General features: G+C 43.7%; 1 protein-coding gene across 4 annotated transcripts in view; it reads right to left on the bottom strand.

The window, feature by feature from the left end:
• Positions 1-25447, bottom strand: part of TNFAIP8 (TNF alpha induced protein 8) — a 106550-nt gene that overhangs the window by 10830 nt on the left and 70273 nt on the right. The window contains exon 1 of one of the 4 annotated variants that reach the window (XM_081132253.1): positions 22787-23668. The exons of the other annotated variants lie outside the window; for them this stretch is intronic. Coding sequence (XP_080988379.1) covers positions 22787-22817 — 31 coding nt within the window. The 5' untranslated portion in view covers positions 22818-23668. Of the gene's footprint in view, positions 1-22786; positions 23669-25447 lie in introns of those variants that run through there. 4 annotated transcript variants of the gene reach the window in all.

A 25447-nucleotide genomic window follows, 5' to 3' on the forward strand; every position in this document is an offset into this window, starting at 1 on the left:
AGCTAGCATTTTCCTCCAAATTACATTAACAACAAAAAACTAGTTCTTCAAGAAGTTAAGAGTTTTATGGGAAAAAGAAATTTTCTCTAGTTAAGTTTGGGAAACTATATACTAAGGTCCCCTTTGAGATGCACAAAATGCATTAATAATATTAAAGGTCTTGAGCATCAGGCAGTAAAAGGACATTTTAACTTTACTTATCCAAGTTTTCCACAGAGGACCCATGAACAAATTTGTAGAATACGGTCAGTGAAAATTACTGGCTAACCAACTGACTTAGGTTCTGGCCATTCCTCTGGAGTTTCTGGATTCACAATCGTCTCGTGCACATAGGGGAGGGCAAGACAGGCAGTTGGGCAAAGCTATGCAAAGGGTGACTGAACCAGGCTCTAGAGCAGGTGTGGGGAACCTTTTTTCTGCCAAGGGCCATTTGGATATTTATAACATGATTCGCAGGCCATACAAAATTATCAATTTAAAAATTAGCTATGAAAAAAGCTCCTGGACTTATTGAATTTTGAGTCCTGTCTGTGGTTGCTTTGGCAGGGCCAGAACAAATGATTTTGAGGGCCGGATGTTCCCCACCCCTGCTCTACAGTTACTGTCTGTGGTTTCAAATATAAATGACACCATCCCTTGCTTCCAGGCATCTGTGTAACACAGGGCAGTGAGCACACAGCTACTCAGAATGCAAGATGCAACAGTAGTAGAAAGAGGGGACATTAATTTTGTCACATGGAGTATTAGAGGGAGGCAAGGTTTGAGGAAGGTTTCACATAAGGAGATTGACCCAAGAGATTGACCTTGAAGACAAAAAAGATTCTGCCTCAGAAATAAATGTGATTGCATTCCAGAGCTGACCTATAGAATTCCTCCTGGCTGGTTACGGACTAAAGATTCTGCCCAGCAGTGGATCTGCATGTCTGATATCCAAGGATGAGTGTGGGTCCTATGGATTTTAGAAAAACTTTAAACACAAAATATGCAAAAGGTCAAGGCCCAGGAAAATTCATTACAAAGGTACTTGGTTTCCCCGAGTGTATTAGCAGGGACAGGACAGACACAGCAGGCATCTGCGGTGGCCTTCTCTGACATGGCTCCTCTGCATCAGAAGGGCCTGGAGGCCTCTTAGAAATACAGGTTGCCAGGCTCACTGAATCAGAACCCCCAGGACTGCAGTAAGAAGCTGCATTTGTAAGAAGCAGCCTATGTGGTTCAGTTGTACAACAAAGTTGGAGGACGCCAGCTCTGAGATGAACTCCTAGAAGGCGGTGTTTTACAATTTTCAAATAGACTAAGCTTTAGAGTAGACTTTGGCTATGAAGACATGCTGTGAGTAGACTAGGAACAGATTTGATTCCCTCTCAAAATTTTTTCACACACACACAGACCCCCGCCCCCCCCCCCACACACACACAAATAGATGTGAGCTTCTTCACAGAATCCAGAGAAAATGCTTTCAGGATATAGCTTATTATATTAAAAACCTCAAAGAATTTTAACAATGTATCCAAGAGAATAGAAAAGTTAGTCTCTTTCACATAATATTTTAACCAAAATTTAAACAGGGGCTCACTCTATCATGAGGCCTCAAATTAAATAAAAACATCCGATAAGCATTTATACAAAACTGACCTTAGTGAACTATCCTTTCTTTTTTAATTAAGTGAAACCTTCCTTACTTATTATGTTGGTTAGCGTATGTCACGGTTTCCTTAAAGACTTTTCAATTAAGCTGTGTTTACTGACATATTTTCCTGAGGACATGAAGCCTCTCCACTGTTGATATAATACAATCTTTCACCAGAATGCAGAGGAAAATCCTCTAAACAAGCTCCATGATTTTCTATACTTCTCCACTCCCGAGTTCTCCTGTCCTGCCAGAGGCCCTGGCTTCTGATGAATATTTATACCCACGCAGTGTTTAGAAAACCAGGAACAGATTTTTAAAACCCAGCACACTGAAGCGCAGTTTAGTTACTGAACCAGCCCATAAAACTGGCACCGGCGGTCAACACCCCCTGTCTCGTCTCATCAGGTGGCTCCTGGCCACAGAACAAGGACAACCAGACAACAAAATTACAGCTGACATTTGCATAGAACTCTACAGTTTGCAGAATACTTTCACTAATATGAAAATGTTCATTCTGGTTTGGCCGTCTTATTACCTAACCCTGTGGGAGCCAGATGAGAGAACTGAGGCTCAGAAACCAAGTGACTGTCTAAGGGCATGGAGTCAGAGGCAGATGAAGGTACACTGCTGCCCACACGGCCGCGCTATGAGGAACGGGAAGCCCGGCCGCGCGCGGCTCAGCGGCTCAGCGGCGTCCTAGGATCCAGGCGATCCGGGTTCGATTCCCGGTCAGGGCACGTGCCCGGGTTGCGGGCTCGATCCCCAGTCAAGGGCGTGCAGGAGGCAGCCGATCAATGACTCTCTCATCATTGATGTTTCTCTCTCTCTCTCTCCCTCTCCCTTCCTCTCTCTGAAATCAATAAAGACATACTGGGGGGGAAAAAGAGAAAAGTGAAGTGAAGACAGTGTTCATTGTTTATGAATTTTCTACGGAATACCACGATGCTGCTTAGCCAGCTGCAGAGTCCCACTTCTTACACAATACAGAGCAGACACTAAGGAGAAGCCGTGTATCTACCCTCCCCCTCTTGCTCCTCTCTGCCTGAAAAATCCTGCTCATTCTGTAAGGCTCAGTTTAAATGCCACCTTTGCCAAGATGCTTTTCCAAATCCAAGGGCGGAATGATCTCTCCAAATCCAATGAGCAATAAATCTCTCCTTTCAACATGCTTTTCTGTCTTATCTCACTTGATTATGATTTTGGACAACTAAGGTACCATGTCCACTCAGCTCTGTATTCAAAGTGTTTAACATGTGGGCTCCAGCTAGCGTGGCGTGAAAACGCCGATTCTCTAATCTGCCTCCATGAAACCCATCAATATATATTTTTAACTTAATTTTTATTGTTGACACTATTACAGATGACAGATTTCCCCCACCCTTGCCCACCTCCACCCAGCCCCCACCCCCTTCCCTCTGGCCACCACCTCCCTGTTGTGTCTATGGGTTACGCATGTATGTTCTTCGCAATTTTTAATTTTTACAGCAAGTCATGAAGCTGTATCGGGAAGTCAATTCAATTCCATATATCTAGAGCTTAACAAATGCTTTTACTTCTACTCCATGAACAAAACCATAGCCTTACATGTGAGATATAAAATCCTCTTTGTTTTAAAGGAGTGGATGCTATAAAAAAGACATGCCTTTTCTTTGGTCTACTGCTTACTTCCCTGCCCTTTGCCAAAACATACAGAATAACCAGCCACTGCTGTGTGCAGAAGTGACCATATTTAGCTAACTCATCGCTACAGAGTGTTCTGAAATCACCCATGTAAAATATCCCAAACCCATCTGTTTGAATATTTTGGGAGCAGTAACCTCTTGGCCTCAGTTGGGGCATTTCTCAAATATGCATCTTGGCACAGCCTCCCAACATTCTTGTCAAAACCTTTTCCCAATAACTATTAAAATGTTAAGCTAGTCATGCATTTTATAGCCATGTCAGCGTCCTATAGGCTAGGTCCTGTTAAAGGCAAGCAAAGGGTAAGATGGGATCTGCTGGGCCTTACAGTAAACCATCTCATTCTAAGTATCAAGATACACTGAAGCTCTGACACTCTAGGATAAAGCCCTGGAAAACCCCAGATGGCTACAGGAGCAGTGTTGCTCCCTGTGAGGTACTACCCAAGTGGCACTACTCTAAGAGGGGGGTTCTGCCCCCTTCTAACTTTTCCTCTGGGCCCCTAATGCTCAGATGTCCCCACTTTATTAAGATCAAGATATCTTGCCAAGGCTGTAACCAGGACACCCTATTATTTGGCCTGCACAGTGTTATATTGTTCTTAAAATTAGTGGTCGTTGTTAGAAAATTGGGAAGTTGAGCCTCAAAATCTGTGTTTCTGATTTTCTTTGAAACATCATAAGATCTGACCAAAATGGTCCCACATTTGCACATGGCAACAATTGTCTTGAGGTAAACTGTGGCTGCCACCTTTAGAAGGAGACTACCACAAGCCTTCCCTGGACACCTTCACACATTTCTCAGCCCTGTAGGCATTGGCGTGGGCAACTCTTTACTTACAGAAATAAATGTGACTATAATTCAGAGTCGATCTACAGAACTCCTATTTAGCTAGTTAGGAATCAGAAATTCTGCCCATCAGTGTACCTGTATGTCAGAAAGCAAAGAACATGTGTGAGTCTTATGGATTTTAGAAATAATTTACACATAAGTTATGTATAGCCAGTGAGATTCTAAGGGGAGTTTTTGTTGGGGGAAGGTTAAGATTGTAATAATGATTTGTTTTTATAACACTTGTTATTTAGCTACAGACTTCAGGAAGCTAATTTGGGCACCAACTTCTTCCCCATATTTCTATATGCGTTAACTGGGTCACAGAGAGGTGGTAAATTTGCCAAATTTATAGAGATCCCATGAGAAAGCTGAACTTGGCTCTTCCATACCAGTTGGAGCTCTATCCAGTAAACAGACTTATAGCAGAAACATCTTCCTCCAGTCATTCATTCATTCACTCAACACATTTATACTGAGCACCTACTGTGTGCCTGCTCTCAAGAAGTACAGATTCTAGTACAGGGAAATATAAAACATAAATAAACATGTAAAAAAGTGTTAAGTAGTGGCAGGGCCTCGAAGAAAAATATGGGGTATGTGTATGTGTGTGGGTGTTGGGAAAGATGGGGGGTGGGGTGGGAAAGCTTTGCTGTTTTATCAGGGTAGTGGGGGAAGGCCTTTCTGAAAAGAAGACATTTCAGCAAAGATGTGAAGGAAGCAAAGGGGAGCCATCTCGGACGAAATCCTATCCATTCCCTCACAGTCTTTCCCAAATATCACCTCTTCCACCCATCCTTTATTGACTAATTCAGTCAGAAATGTTCTATCTTGTCTCTAACTCTTATTACAAACTACTTTATATAATAGTTATTAGATTCCATTTTCCCTGAAAGTAAAATCCTTGGACTGGTTACAATTTATTATTTATTTCTTGCCATAATGCATATTCAATTGATCTTTATTTGCTGGATTAAAACTATTCACAGGTCCTTTTGAGGGTGCAGAAAGATAAGGGGGGAGGAATGGGAAATGAGTAATATTTTTTATGAGATGCAAGCAAAATAAGAAACTATAAATAAATTACATTACTATTAATTAGGTATCATATCTCAAATAATCTTATGTAAACTATGAATATTCCAGTGTAATTCTTTGGAAAATGTTTACTCTAAATGAGTCAACTCATAACTAAAGATAAGCATCCCCCAAAAATCATCTCTTGATAACATTTGGAATTGGTAAGAATTATTGTATAACCCATACTTTAATGAGATAAGATAATTCTGTTCCTAAGATAGATGTTGCTTTTTTAAGATTAAAAAGGGCATGTTTTATTTTATTGATTTTAAAGAGAGAGAGGAAGGGGCAGAGAGAGAGAGAAACATCGATTTGTTGTTCCACTTATTTATGCATTCACTGGTTGATTCTTGTATGTGCCCTGACCAGGGATCAAACCTGCAACTCTAACTATCTAACCTAATGGCCAGGGCAAAAGAGAGCATGTTTTAAAGGATTAACTCATAAAAACTAGACTCTTAAAAGGGCATAAATTCTACCTTTCTTTGCTAGTTTGTTAAGAAAGAAAAAGTTGAAGATTAAGTTGGGATATAATATAAAATCTTAAGTTTTATATTTTGCCATCACTGAAATTGGCTAACTTATATTAAATTTAGAATTAAAAATAATAAAGTCCCCGAGAACCATAAAGACATATAGTTTGTTAAAATAATTGTAATGCTTTGGTGTTGATGACACATGCTTGATATGTTAAACTCATTTTTCAGTTAAAGAAAATAACTAAAAAGACCATTATAGTCGTTCTCTTCTAAGAACTGAAAAACATTTCCCTAAATATGTGAAATTGCCGTCTTGGAGATGGATTACTTCCCTAATGGTAGATATTTGGGTAAAATAAACTTTGGCAAATAACATAATGGATCAATTTTATGACTAGTTGCCAAATAACAACAAAATAAATCACTTCTCTATAACATTTTGGCAGCCCCCACCTTTCTGTAGCTTTGCCTTTTCAGCCACTCATTCAGCATTCTGGAATTAAAGCTGCCATCCCACCTCTCACCATTTCTATCACCAGTCCTATTTTTAGAGATGGAAGAAGCCGAGAGAACCACAGAGGCCCAGAGGTTAATTCAGGGTTACAATGTGACCCCCGTTAACTCTGCCTGGTCACTGGCTCCCCTATGAAAGGTGCTTTATGTTGGGATTTTCAAAATTACAAATAGTACTTCCTCCATTTCAAACAGAACTGACAAACTTTTGGCTGGTAACACATTTTGGTCGGGCCTCAAAAATGATTTTTCTTATTAAAATTTAGGTAAAATTCACACAACATAACATTCACCATTGTAACCATTTTAAAAGTGTACATTTCAATAATTTTTATTGTATGCACAATGTCAAGCATCATCACCATCTAACTTCAGAACATTTTCATCACCTTAAAAATGGACCTTCATAATGCTTTTTTTCTTATACTTAATAAAAATAAAAAAATAAAAACATGTAAAAGTTGGAAGCAGTGACATAAAAATTTACATTTCCAACTTTTCAAGAAAAATGACCTGGCAACACTGGAAAGGGGTGACAGAGGAGCAATGGGCCCTTTCCAATATATCACCACCTGGCAATATGCTTACAGGGGCCAGAAAGCTCCCCATGGCATATGCGTTAGCCACCCCTGCCTTTCGTGATCAACCATTGTGAGTCACTTGTTAGAGAGTCTTGGGTGTGACTCCAGCGGTGACTCAATAGGTTAAGGCCCTCTGCTCCCCTGGCTGACAATCAAGCTGAGCCAGATGGCTTCCTAGCTTGGACTCCCAACAGATTTCTTGACTTTACCCAACTTCTTTATTCACTTTTCCCTCAAAATGCTTTGGATTTTCCACCCCAGGATTTTTGCTGAAATCTCTTTCCACCCAAAAAGCCACCCTGTATCTACTTGAGCAACATCCTAATTCCTTGTCTTTTATGAACCACTATCATGATTTGCCTTTGTTGTCTACTTACTATCTATATTTTATTCTCCTACGGTTACTTAATATCTTTTTATTAAAAAACCTAATTTTGTTTTAAAAGAAAACTATATACTCTATGTGAATGGAAACTGGTACTACTCCCCTAAACATATCATCATCATAAAAATCATTAAAAATTTTTTAAACTATAAAAATCAATTCAATGAGAAAAAAATTCCCAATGCTATTTGTTTCTAGCCAGATACTGTTCCCTGCCAAAGGCCATGAGCCCCATATCTACCTGCATGGCACAAAAGGTGAATCAGTGTGAGTAAGGTGGCAAAAGTCATTCAGCCGCAAACACAGGCATTCTCCGTGAATGAAGCAAAGTATTTCCAAAGGGACCGAAAAGGGACTAATCTTCTCATTAGTCCCTTTTCGTGACTGAAGATGATTTCACACTCGGCCTGGAGCCTCCTAGAATCATTTACTGTATCACCACCAACGGTACACGCTCCAGTTTGGAAACAACCACATGCCCCTTCTTTCCAAAGCTTCCTGCCAATGTCACAATCTCAACAGTTTTACCTCAAACATCTCAGCCACAGAGGGCCCTTCCTGAACCTCTCTACTAACTGGATACGGCCTTCCCCCTGCATGTGCGTCCTTCTACCTGCACGTGTGATAGCTCCTCCAGAACGAGACTCTGCAAGGACAGAGCCAGGTCTCCCACACTGCACATCCCTCTCTGGTGAAGGCTCCTCACTACCTTACACCTGCACAGATTCCTGGCACACCTGCCTTGATATCCCTGCTGAGGAGTTTTGAAAAGTTCCAAACCAGTTTCCAGATGAACTGAAACATGTCCCAATAGATAAAGTGATCAATGTGGTAAACACGCAGGGATAAATATCTGCATCTCTTTGCTCTTTCTTACTTTTGGGGGTATTATACAGCAATGAATATAATAGCAACACTATTATTATTGGGGAGTCATTCTTGGTGTGCTAAGTAAAAGCTGCCCTATTTAGGGCAGTTTATGTTTTAAAGGGAAGTAAGTGTGTCTAGCTGGCTGGGAAGGGGGGGCACCGTGTCCAGGTTCTGTTTCTGGGGGTGGACAAAGGGGCTGACTACTTTCTATGATAACTCCAAATGTCTTTCATGCCTAGAAACAATCAGTTCACACTATCAGGGTCAATTTGGTCAGGAGACACAGGACAAAGATCTTTACAGGATAGGTAAATAAGAGCAGGATTAACTAACATTGTTATAAAATATTAGGAGACAACTTATGGTGGTCAATTTGTACTTTTAAAGTACCTAGACTAATTTTCTAAAAGACTGGAGGCCTTACAAGACTGAAACACATGATGCCTCGATGCTCATTTTATAAGGCCAGTGAGTCAAATGATTAGCATGGTTTATGGTCATATCTTTGTTCCTGAGAAATATTACTGATCATCTGTAGTGAATATTTTATATTAAGTTCTTGATAAATAATAGAACCTTCAATTAAAACAATGTTTCTATGGATAAAGTCAACCTGCTTCATTGAAATTTTCTTCTTCATATGATTTCTAATGTTCTCATTGCTGCAAAAGGCAGAAGATACTGTAGAAAAATAATACTGAATTTATCTCTAACATTCGAGACAATGTATAAGTAATACATGCTTAAGAAAAAGATGAATCAAGTTTTTAGAATGTATGATTTGAGTCAGTTTCTAAATCTGAAAATTAAATCTACCCTAAAGGAACACTTTCCCCCCTTGAACTAAACTCCTATTAAATTTTCCATTTATGCCATTCAGTCTACTCCTGCTTTGAAAAGGACGGTGAGAGGAGTTAATGGATTTGCCAAAAAGAAGTTTTTTTCCTCTTCCATTTTCAGCATGATCCATCTTTAATGCCATTTGCTGATCTTGGAATGAAGGAAACAGATGCTACTGTTTGACATGAAATGTTGTCTCATACAGTATTTTTAAGCTGTCAGCTGTACAGTTAGTCTTTATATAGGCCACAAACAAGTGCTTCTCTGTACCTTTATTTCCCTGAAACATACAAATACATAAATGCCAGAACCCCACCCATAATCCAATGCAGGGCATAGTCTATAGCAAATAGCCAAAATGAATTCTGTCATATTTTCCCTGTTGATGAATCAAAATAAAATTTTTTTCAATACATCATACAGAATTAAGTAAAACTATACTACCCCCACCAAAATTTAGGGACCATGTTTAAATGAATGTTTAGAGACTCTAGCCAACATCAAAAGGAATTTAATTCTCGAATAGCAAATGTCTCATATAACTTTTCTTTAAGTTGGTGTTATCAAAAATATCACAATCTTAGATACAGGTACAAAAAAAGGAAGCTGAAGAATTCCAGATTAAGAGACCAGGTTCCAAATGTAGACCGTAATAATCTCCCAGCTCTCCAAGGTTTCAATGGCATCTAATAAAGTATCAAAGGATCAGGGGTTGGGTCATTTTTTCTTGAGCTGACTTATGGCTCATTGCATTCTGATGGAGGGTGAAGAATCTGAAACATTTTAACATACATATTTTTAAATCATTAGGGGTAGCTGAGAAAATGACTAAAACTCTGGCTGGAGGCTGGTGTTGGGCCAGCAGAGGTCTTAGTAACAGCTATTCCTTTGTCTCTAGCTCAATGCGAAACGGTGGGCCCTTCTGGTCTTAGAGGCAAGATTTTCTTTTCGGGCACAAGTGAGATCACTTTGACCAGTAGCTTGTTTTTATCACCCCTTATTTGATTGAACTTCAGGGTATATATATTTGTGGTTAAAGAGGGTTGAGGCCTTTAATTTGCTGTCGAAGTCTAATAAAGTTCATTTCTCATCTTCTAGGTATAAATTAACAATTGAAAGCTGGGATGTCAGTTGTTAAAAGCATTAAATCAGGTTTAAAGGCCTCCTTTACTCAGCCTAAATAATTTTCCATTTGAATTCACCCACTGTTTCTCTGTCTCCCAGTCAAGCAACAGTTTTCTTTTCTAATCTTACTCCTAAAAATTGCTTAAACTAGACTTAATGGTAATAAATTTCTTTGGGGTGATCCATGCCCCAGTGGCTGGAATCCAGGAAGAACTCCACAGATATACAATGCCAATGAATTGAAACAGAGATATTTTGTGGGAAAACAAACAAAACAAAAACACTAGTGGGGGGGCAGGTATTTCAAACACAAGGGCTACACCTAAAACACTCCCTTTTCCACTGCCCCACAAGATGTGTTAGAAGTGTTTTGATAATAAAGCCAGTCTGCCCCCAAATTTGAAAGACAACTCCAGTTTCCACCTCTGGGCAGACCTGGTCTGGTTAAAGGCCTCCCATGGGTCTGCACTGAGCTAAGGCCTAACCACTGTGATTCAAAACACCTGCCAGGAGACTGAATATCACCCACATGGCCTCCAAGGGAACCAGCAAAGAGAAGGTCCTACCGGGCCTTCTTAAATGCTCCACACATGCACAGTATATTCTTATGCCCGTCTTGGTTTTAGCTGACTGCTGGCACCACTGATGGTATAACCACCTAGTAAGTACAATGCTCTCCTGTACCTAAAAACCAGACAGCAAAAACAAAACAAACAACAGACAAAAAACAGATAGCAAGGCCAGATGATGGACCATCATCAGTCAGTCATTGGATGATCCATGAATCTCATGAAAACAGCAAAGCGTTTAATGCTGCAAAATATTTTACCCTCTGGACCATATGTCTATCTCACACTTTATTGGTTATGAAGCATTTTCTGTTTCCCTACAATGTGCCCATCATTATAATAACTACAAGAGTCTTGATCACTGCAAAGGTAGAGGAGATTAACATTTTAGATCAGGGAATCATTTCACTCAGTGAAAGCCTGGCTTGTATAAACAGTTCTCTTTTTCCCTTGAAAGCATCCTACTGGGACAGGTATTTGGGGCATAGGATTCCTATATTTTCAAAAGACCAGATTTTTATCAAGCTCTAATCCAAAGCATAGCAGAGGCTACTCTACTCTGCTCTGCCTTGATCTTGAAAACAGAGGAGGAGACAGTGAGAACAGAAGAACAAGCATTTCAGAGCCATAGTCACATTCTACCCAAGTATAGCAACCAATCCTGTTCTTTATAAATTTATGATTTATTTCTAAATTTGGCAAAAGAAGTCTACTTGTCTCAAAGAATCATTACTAACTTTACCCTAACCCAAACTAAAAATATTTGCATGCATTTTGTCTTTTAAATCATCATTCCCTGGCACAATTCCTTATCTGAAAAACAAATAAAAACTCAGAGACTAACTCTTGCACAGAGTTAACGATTCAGAAAGAGAAACCCTTTTTTGCTGTTAATAGAGACATTCTCATCTAATAAATGCTGCTTTAGCACTTCCGCAAAGTGTGGTGTTAAGATTTCTTACATCCCTTAGATAAGAAAAAAATGCTACTTAGAATAAGAAACACAGGAGAGAGAAAACATTTTTACTAAGGGAGAGAAAATTACATTATTTAGGAAGATGGCAAGAAAAAATAAAATATGAAATTGTCTTTAAAGTCCTGAAACAATAGCTATAGGTAGCAAGATGCCAAAAAACATTTGGCATCTGTTAAAATAGTATAATTCTTCCTGGGTTGTTAAAGGGCTACCTGACAAAAAAATTATCTAAGAATCACTAGATTGAATGGAAATAACTTTGGGGGGGGGGGGCGGAAATGCTACTTCAAGTGGACCTTAGCTTCAAGAAGACAAGTCACACAGTATATGTAGCTGTCCAGGCACATTCTCACTACTTGGAGTTTAAGGTGTTACATATGCAAGTGACGATTATTTCCCCATTACCTATCTCAGGAGGGAGATGATTTAAAAGGAGCTAAATAACAACTACAATAATAAAATATTAATTAATTAATTAATTAATTAATGGAGCTAAAAAGAAAAGAGGCAATAAGGAGAGAACATTGACTCTAGCTGATTCTCATGACTATTCAAATACCCTCCTAATCCATTAAAAAAAAAAACTACCAACACCATAAAAGAAGTTTCAATCTGCACAACAGAAAATTTCAGGTGAAGTAATGGCCTGGAAAAAATGAGAAACCCAAGTAAGGTTGGCTTTGAGCTTCACACTTATCAGACAGGCTGAGAAGAGTGACAAAGACCTATTCTGTCCAGAAATCCCCCACTTACTTTATTTTTAAGCCTGGAAACTGGTTAGTCATATCTATACTGAACGCTTCCTGTCCAGGGGCAGGATGATGGCAACAAACTGCCAAGTTTAGTAGCTGCCTACATTGAGTCAATTGAGTCATTCATGGACTAAAAAACAGAAGCAAACATTTAAAAAAAAAAAATCTGGCTAACTGAAGATATACAATGAAAACAGGTTTGACTATTTCACAGACTAGGGATGGATGGTGCCACAGGGGAAAATACAGAAAACAACAGATAATATTATTTTAAGAACAATTTGCCGGTAATTACAAAAATGCCTAAAGACTGTAGAATGTCTCAACCAAATCAACTTACTCCTTTTTCCTTTTAACTTGGTCCAATTACATTTTAAAGGAAGGGTCTTCAGAGAGTTTTAAAGAAACAAGTATGCAGAGGACTAAAATATAAATCAGGAATGTAAACTTTATCAACTGCTCTAATCAACTGGTCTAACACCATAGGGTTACATTAAGAACCCATCTTGGGAAAGAAAGGAAATCAATTAAGGATTTTAAGAATGACCCTTTCCCCAGCAACCCTGAGGGCTATGCCAGGCTTCGGCTAGGCCGCCTCTCCCAACAGCATTATAATTTACCTGATTAACCCTTATACATGTTGAGACAAGCCAGCTAAAGTTCCACTGCTGAGAGAAGCAAGAACACCTCCCCTCCCCCATGACCTAACCGCGCACAGAGGGCAACGCCAAAGCATGCTGGGATGGAGAGAAACAGCCGGTAATAGCTCCTGTATTCCTAAGGTTATCAGCCTGATCATCCAGTCAGAGCTACGGTCCACTGGGCCAACTGATTTAAACCAGTCCTCCCCATAAAAACCCACAGCCTGAAATTCTTCAGTGAGCCCGCTTACCATCAGGCTTGTTAAGGAGCGAGCCCCCCAGAAGTGAGGTTCAGTCTCATAGGAGGCGGTGACGGCTCTCTACTCCAAAGTTCCACTGGCCTTCCAGAAAATGGTTGGCACAGTCCAGCTGAAGGCTTTGAAAGGATGCCCACAAGCTGGCATTCCTGCTTTTCTAATCCATCATCTTCCGTTTGCAAGCTGTTTGAGGAAATCATTTTTATAAACCAGTAAGAAAGTCACTAGCAATCCAAGCCAACACAACACAGCCCTGGCTTCTGACTGGCCCCAACTCAGCAGTTGGAAATTAAGCAGCAGCATTCCTCAGTGTCACATCCCTGTTTCTGGGTCTGCATTAATCGGCCTGAGAACTGGAACGCTGCCTTGCAAACAGCACTATTTCACGACTGCAAGTCTGTGTCCTACTCTCGAGACCAGCACACCATCGCGCCTCCTGAGAATTGCAGAATCAAACAAAATAAGCAGCCAAAACTTCTAATATCCAGTTATCCTAGTTACACTGCTGCTCACCTCCCTAATTTTGCACGCTTTTTTTGGTTTTGTTTTTTCACTTTAGTTATTTCCTTACTCTCTTCTCTCTCCCCACCCACCTACCCCTTCCCTTGGGGGCTCGGCATCAGGCCTGGATCCCACCCCGTGGCTCCCGCCTCCTCCCACTCCCCATCGTCCCCACTCACTATTTCTACCTCACAGTTCCCCTGAAATGTCAAAACCTGCCAAATGGGCCCCCGTCCACTTCCTCTGCTGACCTGGTTTCCCCATTCTCCTCCTTCCCTTTCAGCAGGTGCTGCCTGCCTCCTTGAAAACGCTCCTGAGAGAACCCTTCTTTAGTCATCTCCTTTCTCTGAAGACCAACGTTTATACTTGTGATATCAGGAAGGGGTGCATTTTCATTCTAGGTATTTCGTAACTGACTTAATTCTAACTTCAACCCTCGAAAGGTGAAAACAGCTCTGTAAGTGCTTCACAATAAGGAGAGCGGTGGGCACTAAGGCTTTACTTTCATCCAACAGCTTTACATAGGTTCCCCGGGCAGGCCCGGCTGCCTTTCACAGAACGTGGAATGAGTACTCCTCAATCAGGCAGACGTCGCGGGCCCCGGGGGGCTGATCTTTGGGTGTGATTACAAGCCTCCTTATTTACACGGCACGGAGTGAAGCTGTCTAATCACTGACACAAGCATTATCTCACACTGGTTCTCAGACGGACGAGCCATCCAGCATATTTCCACTGGTGTGACAACTGCTTACCACCTCAGAATGGCGCAACTTAATGGCTCAATTTGGGTGTGGCCCAAGTCCTATTTAACACGTTTAAGACTAAAGCCCTTGGAGTCCATGCTGGGTCAAATCTAGGACATTCCTGGCTGGAGCATCAGCGGTTTTCCGAGACTTGTGTCGCTGTTACAGGAAGGAAAGCATGGGGGAGAGAAAGTGAAGGCGGAAGGGAGGAGAGAAAAATGCGCTACTCGGTGGGCCAAAGCTCCTCCCCAGGGTGAAGAGCTGGATTAAATTTCCTACTTGTAGTCACTTGTCACCCTTAGGCACAGTGCTGATCTTGTGCGATGCCACAGGGAGGGGTCGGAGATGACAGCCGAGGAGGTCAGAAGGAACCTGCTGGCACCTGGGACTTGAAGGTGTGCGCCGATGCAGACGATGAGTCTCCCTTCCTCAGGAGATGAGCACGCCTCCCCGCTGGGCAGTCATCTCCCTCACTCCCATTAAGGGCCGAGTACACACTCATGATGTGTCTCATCCTTAGCAGACAAGCTCTCCAAACCCAGACTCCCAGCTTTCGCTGAGGCCCAAGGAGAAGGGGGCAAAGCACCCATCCACGGAACCTCTCTTTAGACACAGCTGGCCACACCTCCCCGGGGCTCTCATGTTCCTTCCTTGTTTTCCTCCTACCTCTTTTTTTTTTTCCAATATATCTTTATTGATTTCAGAGAGAGGAAGGGGGAGGGAGAGAGAGAGAGAAACATCAACGATGAGAGTCATTGATCGGCTGCCTCCTGCACATCCCCCTCCTACCTCTTGAGCTACTCCATTTCTGTTCCCTTTACTGATTGCATCTACCTCTTTCCCTTGTAAAAGTGGGTGTTCTCAGAGGCTAACTCCATGGCCCAGCCTTCTCCTCTCTCTGCAGTCATTCCCTCAGAGATCACGTAAGGGGAATCGCCTCCCCCATCAGGACTGGATATTCACACACTTGACTGCCCAGGCTCCTTTACCCCGGCTCAGTCTTGTCCTCCAGACCCACCCAGGGCTCTCGTCAGCTTGGTGTCCTTTAAACACAACTTTGCATCTACCCTCTTCCAGCTCAACACCCCCACCCCCAATTCCTTACAATTGTGCTTCCCTCCTAGAAGGTATCTCAGGCATGCTTTAGTCTAATATCAATGCCTGCATTTTTCTAACCAGAAACCTGAAGTTCAGAGAGACTAATCAGTGACTGAAGGTTGCACGAACAACCACGGAGACCAGTTCTCCTCCTGACTCCCAGTGCCTGTCTGTTACCACCGTGTCCTTTTGGGGAGCCAAGTCTGGCCCCAGGGACCGCTGCAATAACGGCCCACCAATGCCCTCCATGAACCATCCACTACCCAATGCTCTAAACCTCCTTCCTTCACTCTCCTCTTGCCTACGGGGCGAGCTGAAGTCCCCACTAACCCCTCTGTGAAGTCACTGCTGCCCATCATGGCTTTTGATGAACACTCCGTCCTCTAGATTCTCATAGGGTCTGCTGCCTCTTCCTCTGAGCTGTTCTCATCCTAAGCTCCCCATCATGTATTTTGTCCTATGAATGCACATGTGCTGTATGTGATGTTCTGAATCAGAAGTTCTTGGAGGGCAGGGCCCTCCATACACACACACACACACACACACACGTATCTCTGCGTCCCCAAGCTCAGTCCACATTTGTTGCTGTGAGTATCTGAGGCTCAGGGAAGGTGGCAGTGATTTCGGAAGAGAGGCTACACCCTGGAAGTAAAGACCAAACTGTCCATGGCAAGCAGAACGGCCTGTGCTTCTGGGGAAACCTCTGTCCCCCAGCTTAGCCTAGCTGAGCAGGCTACGTGATAACACACCTGGGTCAGGTGAGCTGGCATCAAGCACAGACAGCCTGTCAAACTGGAAGGGAAGTCTGAGTTGCAATTCTCTTTTTAGGAGTCACCCTAACTTGGGCAAAGAAGGCCTTAAGGCTTCAGGAGCCTAAGCTATTGTGGTCACCGGGGGCATTGTGTTTCGTGGCCTCTTTGCTTCACCATTTCCTTGGAAGAAACTTTGATCATAGCTATTTATAAAATTAAATCTTATTTGTCACTACAAGTGTATTTTAACATAAGTCTGCAGATAATACTACATATACAAACACAAACCCCCATACATCTTTAAAACCATAAATACCACAAGGTACCCGCCTAATAACACAGACTTTGCACAGTCATCCAGTCCCAGACCAGCAGTCCCTCAGCCATTTACTGCCCACTCAGCAGTCAGTCACTCAGGACACACTACGGCTCTATGTCTAACTTTTCTTCAAGGTTCTTAAGCCTTTACAAGCTTTAAGCAATTGTTTTTATTGTTTCAAATATCTTGGTCTGTGGCTGGGGGAGCAGTGGGCTGCAGCCCCACAGCCATTTCCTGAAAAAGAATGCGTCTGACTCCCGGAGCACACCAGGCCTGAGGTGGTCCGGGGGCATGGGGCTGTGGGACGCCCATCTGCTCCTGCAACAGCATGCCCGGTGTCTGAATGCCGACTCCCTTCCCACCCACACACATGCACACCTTCTCACCCAGGAAGAGAGCCCCTGCCCAACCAGGACCCTCAATGGCTAATTTTCCTGAATGATGCTACCAAAGGAATGAAAACAAGTGAGCTCACTGTTTAATTGCCTCTCACGGGTCTACCACTTTCAAAACCAGGGTTCTAATAGGCTCTATTTGCAGAGCTGAAGTTGATTTCACAATGCCTCGTCTTTTACTCTCCTCTGGTACACGCAGGAGAAGGTGAACCAGGAAATCTCCATGTGTACCACCATTCCATTAAAGTTCCCCCAAAAGGTAATGAGTGACACCTATACAAACAGATCTGTCCTGCTTCAGGGAGATCCCAGATAAAAATGCAAGACCTATACTTGCAAAATTTCTTATTTGCCAAACAGGCACAAGGCAGTTAGAAAGGTCCTAGACATCAACCTCTCTGGGCCTCAGTTCCTTTTCTCTAAAGTGAAGAGGTTAGACGAAGGACCTGCAGAGTTGCTTTAAACTCTAACTGATGGCGGTTCTACTTGTATTGTTAGAATCATTTTAATTATAAAAGTCTTCTCACTTCAGATCTTCCTTAAATATCACAGGTACACATAATGATTTGATTTTTTAAATAATCCGGTCAACACTGTATTTTAGGCATACCCCACTAAATGAAGAGAGGTGCACACATGGTGATCTCACTGTTTCCGAAGTAGTTAGCACCTTTCTCATATAGACAAATGCTGACAAACGGGTTGCAGCAAGCCCAGCAAGCCCATATCACTCTGCAATGAACTCACAGGGTCCTGAGGTTTTCTGGTCCTACTGCTTTCTCTTTCACCCGCTTTTTGGCTACTTCCTGGACTACCAACAGCCAGGACCAGGGAATTTAATCATCCATGTTATCCTGACTGTTCTATGGCATCATAATTAGGAGACAACAAAGGTGTGATGCATTTACAGTCTGGTGGAGATTTCAGAAGTGAGGGATAAAAGACCCAAATATACAGAAGCTTACAGAGCTGGGGGTGTCAGGCAATCCCAGGTCATTAGTGATGCCCACTGTAGAGGAGACTGCAGGGCACAGGTCTCTAACTGGATTGTCCACTTTTAGCCCTTGTTAGCACACCTCCAAGGCTAATAACTACATAAAAGGAAACAATCACATCAAAGTCCACTGTTTTCGAGCATAGCTGTACCTTTTACGGTATATACGACATCAAGGTCAGCAGCACTAAGTGCCATGCATCTCATCAGAGCTGACCCCCTGGGTCACCTGCTTTCCTCTCCATTTCCTCTGCAAAGCAAGGGCTGGGGGAGGGGACAAGACTGGTACCGTAATGCTTAGCAATGGTGCTATTATAGAAGCTGCCACGCCACGTGAGGTTAAAACTGTCAGGACACCACATGGTGTGGCAGCTTCTATAATGCCATTGGGCTTTTCAATGACTGAAGAGGATATTCATAAGTCACCACCACGGAACTGAACTTTTTATGATGAATATTCTGCCCGGTCCCATTCTTTCTAGTGGAAGTTTCTACTTTTTGTGCCCCGGAAGAGCCGTAAGCCCTAGCAGGTTGGGCAATGCTGACCACGAAGTCCCTGGAAGGTTCTGCAAGCTAGCCTGTTGGCACAATGTGCTTGGGGGAAGCCTTCAGGCATCCCTCTTCCCTGGCACTTGGCTGACCTTAGTCACTTGACTGGCAAGCTGACTGATCAAAAAAGGGCCTCCTGAAAATCCACGAGGGAATTGGGGAAACAGGTATGGCAGACTATGGTGAGATGGACTCCAGGTAACATGGAGCCCAGAGAAAAAAACTTCTGCAGAAGCACTGAGGACAGGTTAGGAGCCTGTTAAATTATCTGGAAACTAAGTGGGGCTATAATTGAGAGTCAGGTGCCTGTTCATATTTCCCCCCAATTAATGTATTATTAGGAGATATGATGAATCGACTGAATGGAACACAACTATGCTGAGAATCACACATTTGTATGTACACACAGCTTGCAGATTTTAAAGAAACTTGAACTCCGTGGATGCTACAAGGTCACCCAGTTGTGACAACATAACAGACATTAATTGAAACTTGTTTCATACCAGCGACTAGGGAAGTCCACGCTCTCTCTTCTCAGCTGGCCACTGCCCCGGGAAGTGAGATCTCTCTCTCGTCCCACATGTACAAGGGTCCCTCTCAGCAGCAGGCTCCAGGCATCTCCCACCCAGTCCTGCTGGGCTCCTTGGTCTGCGGGATCAGGGGTAAAAGAATGTACCCAAGACTCCCTGCCTATGCCCTGAGCAGCAGAGAAAGAGACAGGGCCTGGGCTCTTCTCTTTCGCCTCCAAGACACCTGGTCTCTCCCACGGGCAGATGTCACCTGGTACAAGCAGACACAGGATCACAGAGAGCATCCTCCTGAGTGGCAAGGTTACCTGAGGATGGGGAGGGCAGCTTTTGGACATCAGGGAAGCACAGTGTTAGGGTTGAAATCTCAGGCTCTATGGTCAGTCGGTCTTCGTTCTAATCCTGATTCCACCTTTTATAGCTTTGTTTTAGGCCCCATTTTTAACCTCTCTGAACCTCAGTTTTCTTAACTGTTATGTGTAATTAACACAGAGAGTTATTATGTAACTATTAAGTGAGATAATATACACAGTCAGATCCTTAGCATCATGTGTGGCACATGGAAGAGCTTAATACATTTTAGTTTCAAAATTGTTTCTTCAGTCTTCTAGGCAATTGGAGATGCCGGCAAGCCACTCTGGGCCTTCTGCAGTAAGAACGACACACACTTCCCTGTTCCACAGACATGGGGAGGGTGGGTGTGGGTGGAGGTGAGCCTGTGGGTCTGGAAGCAGGAAGCTGAGGGAGTTGTCTAATGGCTACTGTTTTCTGAGAGAAACAGCAGGCCTGGTGAGGCATGCACGACTGGGCGAGGTGGCGGGAAACAATCGCTCTTATGGGCAATGGAGGAGCCGCCGAGCTCGCTCACAGCTCAACCCTTACTCTTCCCCAAGTCCTCTCAAGGCAACCCCTCCCAAACAATGGCTTCCTCACTTTCTGGTACCAAAGCTTCAATCACCAGGCAAAGGAGCCCTGGGTCCCTGGATGCTTAGCACTAGGAAGGTCCTCAGAGATCTTAACTACCATTCATTTTTCCTACTACCTAATTAAGTAATTTACTCAAACAGAAAGCAACAAAGTGCTAAAACTGCGGCCATCAATCTGTCTCTTCAGGAAGCCCTCATCTATTGGATGGAAACTGTTAATATCTTTCCTTTTAATTGCCTCCGCTTTTTAATAAAGTGGGGTTTTCCTTCATTTCACTTGCTTCTCTATCATTTTATGCCTGAATATCTTAAATATATTCAGCTTTACTAAAGTGAGGCCTAGACAACTTTTCTCTGTTTAATACTCAAGCACAATTACATATTCATTTGTAAGCAGGAAAAATCAGATGAATTCTTTAGGAGGTGACTGTAGATTTGAGATGCAAGTCCAGCACTCCTGGCATGGAATCAAGCATGTTCTACGCTATGATGGCTTAACAATATCCCCAGTCATTTGCTTCTACATTCACAGATATGTTAGCCTCTAAGGACCTCTGAACCTGACTTGATATTTTTTTCAGATTCAACCCCAAACAAAGTAAACTAGTTTCGCACTGCAGTTCAGAATAATGACTTAAAAGTGTCTCCCGTTACAGCAATTCAGGCATGAAGCATCTGAAGATAATTTTCTTGTAATGTAGACATTGTGAGGAGCTTATGGTGATCTCACACTGAATGGGATACATAAGTCCACAGGAGGAAAAAAAAAAAAAAGCTAAGGAGAGGGGAAAGGAGTAATAAGGATAGAGAAGATGTTATTTATACAGCATAGCTCCATAGCTCCTTTCATAGATATCTCAGTGGTTCTAGATCCCAGCCAATAACCAGCCTTGCAAGAGCTGCCTGGGACACATACGAGCACACACAAACACACACAAACACACACACACACACACACACACACAGAGGCACTCATCCTTTACCTCCTGGCAGAAGCTACAATAATTCCGTCTATTAATAAAGTATTTGATCAATCTTCCTCAAGAGTTATTCCACAACCTACCCTAACTGCCATCAATTTAAAACTCTAGCACCTCATTATTTTACAAGAAACATTTCGGGCTTTCTGTAAGAAGCAGGAAGGCCAGATAATTTGCTGCAGAGCTACAGAATGGAAACGACTACAGGTGGAGGTGAGGTGAGGAACAGGGAGGTGGGCGGCCAGTAAGGGACCTCTTCACACTCATGTTCAGGGTTACAACCAGAGAGGTGGGTAGGAGGAAAAAACGTGGATGCTGCTACAGAAATGTATAATATACTTCGGGATGCTGTTTTTCTACTTTGTCCCCTCTCTCTTTTCACCCAAAAGAAAGAAAAAAACATGCCTTGGAGAAAATACCAACTAAAGCGCTACTTGTCATTGATAAAAAAGTTCACCATTGGATTCTCTCAGCCCATTTCTTCTTTGCCTTCCTTCAAGTACTTCTGACTTAATAGAAACTGCTGTTAAGACAGAAAAGAGAAGTATCCATCAGCACACAGTTCCTTCAGGACTGAGGTCACAGCAAGAAAACGTTAATCCCCCAAGCTCCACGACCAAGCTCAAAAACAATGCTCCTGGCTGTCATTCTCATTCACACCAGCCCCATATTTCTGTTAAACAAGCCTCTTTTAAATTGACTGTTTCCCTCACAGGGCACAATAAGGTAACCGTCAGCCCACAGAGATGACATCGTGAAGCACAGAACTTTTACTTTGGTAGGAGAATCAGTAAAAGACAGGAGAGGACAACTTCCAAGGGCTCTCCCTAACTGCTATCTACCAAATGGAGAAAAAATCAGCGGGCTCCTTTCTGCTTCTCAGGCTCCCAGAGCTGCTGTGAATGACTTAGAAATTTACCAGTTGGCCAAGAGGCTACTTGAAAAGAAAAGGAATTTCACAATCTTGAACATTCGCCTTCCTTCCTCCGATTTTCCCCAACTATCCCCGCTCCCACCCCCACGTACAAGAGGACTTTTTGTACACATAAAGTTTCAGGAAACAAAGCATACAAACACTCACACACAAATAAACTCCCCGAACTCACACCGGCGTATAATTGTGTTTGGGTTGGAGCCTTTCCAGCCTTGTCACCCGTTCTCTGTTAAGAGTAAATGAAACCCTTTGCTTTGGTAAAGTTAGAAACAGACAAACTCGCCTCAGTTTCAAGCCGCACAAGGCTCCAGTCATATCTCTCAGCCCCTTCAGCCCCCAACAAAATGAATTTGCTGCTGAAAAGCCAGCAAGGGGGGGGGGGGGAGAATCTATTCCCCAAATAAAGAGCTTTCACTTCTCCCCCTCCCTCAGCTTCCCCTTTCAGCCTGAAACCCAGGGCGTTTCCAATTTCTGAAACCCTGTTCAAGAGACCCTCGGCTTGGAGGGTGCTCCAGGGGACGGGGCTCTGGGCCGCCCGAGGCGGGCGGTGCTCTTCGGGGCACGTTCTGCGCTCTCGGAGTCAGTACCGGGGCAGTTCCGTTTCCAGAGAAATCTAAAGCGCAGCCTCCAGGGGCTGGCTGAGCTGGATCGGGCTCTTCCTCCCGTGGGCTCGGCCAGGCGGCCGAGGGACACGGGCACAGGGCTCGGCTGCTGCAGCCCCAACGGGGCTCCGAGGGCACAGGGAAAGCGAACAAAGTACCCCGCTCGCTCTGGGCTCCCACCGCTCCCCTCCCACGCCCTTCCTCCACATTCCTCCGCCAAGCCTGGCCGGCCCCCAGAGAAATCAACACCGTACCTTCCTTGGATTCTTCGGCTTCGGAGTGCATGGTGCCACGGTCCCCGCGCTGCAGGGGCGGTGACCTCTGAAACGGCGCTCGGACCCGCAGCAAGTTCGCTCCGCGGCCCAAACCCAAACACGACGGGAAATAAAAGGAAGGAAAGCCACTAAAATCAAAACCTCCCCGGGGAGGGAGGGCTGCTTATGGAGCAGGGATTTTAAGGGGGAAAGTTCTGCAAGAGTGACGAATCGCGTCTCAGCTGGGAGGCAGGAGTCCGCCCCCGGGGCGCGCGCCCCAGCCCGGCCCAGGGCGGAGGCGACCTGGCGGGCTGGCCGTCGGCGGCGCACGGCTCGGGGCGCACGGCGCTGCGGGGAGGCCCAGACCCAGCCTGGCTCTCGGAGGGGCAGGGCAGAGGGCTGCCGTCGGCGAAGGAAACAGACAGGTTAGGCCAGTGAACTACATGTGCCATAAACGGAAAGAAGAAAAAAAAAGGCTCATCTCAGCGCGCGCTGCAGAAATAGTAAACGCATTGGCAGGACAATAGATGTTTCTGAATCTTTGGGTTACATTTTTCGATGGCCATTTGACTTTCCTTGTCTTGGGGTCTTATATGCCAAAAACTTCGGATTTTGAAACTGCTCGGTAGTGTACGTTATTTTTGCAGGAAAGTAAGGTGGATCCTGGTGCATGTGACTGGAAGGGCCTGCTTCACAACCCCGAGAGGAGGGCCTTTCCAAGAGTGGGGTGGGCCTCCAGCCCTTACCTTCACAGGCAAAAGCAGACGAGGCCGCTTACTCGGTGTAACCGGGGTGAGCACTCTACTCACACCCCAGGCTGGATGCACTGACTGTCCTGCAGTTAGCCCAAAGGGCCATCCTCAGAGGGAGCGCGCCTTTCCCTTCTCAGCTACTCATTACCACCAAGGATAAATTCCTTCAAAATGCCAAAGGCGGGTTGGGGGGGGGGGGGGGAGTATCCAGGAATTTGAAATGCTGATAGAATAAAGAAGCTGGAGAGCCAAGAGAACAGATCTCAATTCTGCCCCCTGGTCTGGGCCACAGGCTCCTACAACTAGCTGAGAGGAAGGTGTTTTAGTTTTGTAAAGCCTTGGTTTTTACCTCGGAGAAGTGGGAACAAGAGCTGCCACCAATATATCTGTCTTATGAAGAGGTCTGCAGATCGATTAGGAAATTGTGAGGAAAGTTATATTTTTTTAATAAATTTATTTTCCAGCTACCTTCGTTGTCCTCATTTCCCATTTTTCATGTGGGCAAAAAAACAAGAGGAAGGCACTATGATAAACTTAAGAAAAACAATATACAAAAGATACGGATTTAAAGAGTCTGAATTAAAATTTAGTTCTGCCCTTTATTATTTGCATGACCTTGATCGAGCGAATCACTTAACCTCCCTGAGCCTTCCTTTTCTCACCTGGAAAATGATAAAAATAGTATTATTTACTTCACAGATTTATGTTTGGTATTAAATGAGGTAATGTAAACAAAAAGTGATTTAAAAACCATAAAACACCACACAGGTTATTACAAACTATCACGCCATTAAAAGTAAGTTTTTGTAAAAGATACTCTTGGGTTTTATTTCAATATTGGGTTTGAACAGGAAAAAAACAGTGTTTATGCTCTTCACAAGCAGTGAAGGCTATTATAAATATTAATACAAGGCCTAGGTATTAAATCACTTCCAACTGCTGAATGATTCTAACACTCCTAAGACCCCAAGAAGAATTTTATCTCAATGTCACTGAATGGGAAGGATGATGAGAGGAAGACATAGCCAGTCAGAGAGGAGAGGAGAGGAGAAACATCTGGAAAATATCAGTACTGTCGAGCCTCCCGGAAACTGACCTCACCACCGAAAGGATAACAGGCTGCACCCTCCGGAAAGTCTCAGCTCACTGCGTGGTCCCTCTGCTCCATCCTGGGGTAGGAGCTGCTAAGATGTGTCCTCTACCCAGTAACCTTAGATTTGTGGAGGAGACAAAGAAATGCTCCCTCACCAGTCAGAAGTGACCTTTCTTGTCCAGTCCAGGGAAAGGACATTCTAGGAGCCCCCTACCACCATCTGTCCTTGCCTTCCTCCACAGCGGCCCAGATGTCCCCCAGGAACCCTGCAGGATCTCACCAGCTCATCTATAATTGGAGGAAGATGCAACACCTTTTCAAGGTGATGATTATGAAAAGTCAGGCAACTGGAATTCCAGGCCCCGTCCACCACAGGCAGAACTCACTTTCAACCCCTTCTTTTAGCAAGTGCCCCCATAAGAATGACTTATCAAATGCCCTTTTGCAAGTCTAATCATGTACAAACCACATAAGCTTTGTCAAAATACATGTCCTTAATGTCCTACTTGTTTTCCCACAGGGTTCACAAGAAGGCCTTCAGCCCTGCTCAGTTTGGCCAAGGAGAACAACTGCTGAATGAACAGTTTGAACGTGGCCACGTCAGCCTTCGAATTCAATTTAGTCAGTTCAGCAGCTCGGGTGATCTTTGAACATTCACCATGATCTTCAGGAAAGAAACGTAATGTCCTGATCTAGCTGAAGTGCAAGGAATGCTCAGCTCATTTTTTAAAATCGTACATACACAAGGATGCTTGTCATTCACCTGTGTAACCTCATAGCCCTCTCTCTGTGCCCTGGGCACTACACTGCCCGATG

The sequence above is a fragment of the Miniopterus schreibersii genome (assembly GCF_964146895.1).
Source record: "Miniopterus schreibersii genome assembly, chromosome: 3".
Taxonomy (NCBI): Eukaryota; Metazoa; Chordata; class Mammalia; order Chiroptera; family Miniopteridae; genus Miniopterus; species Miniopterus schreibersii.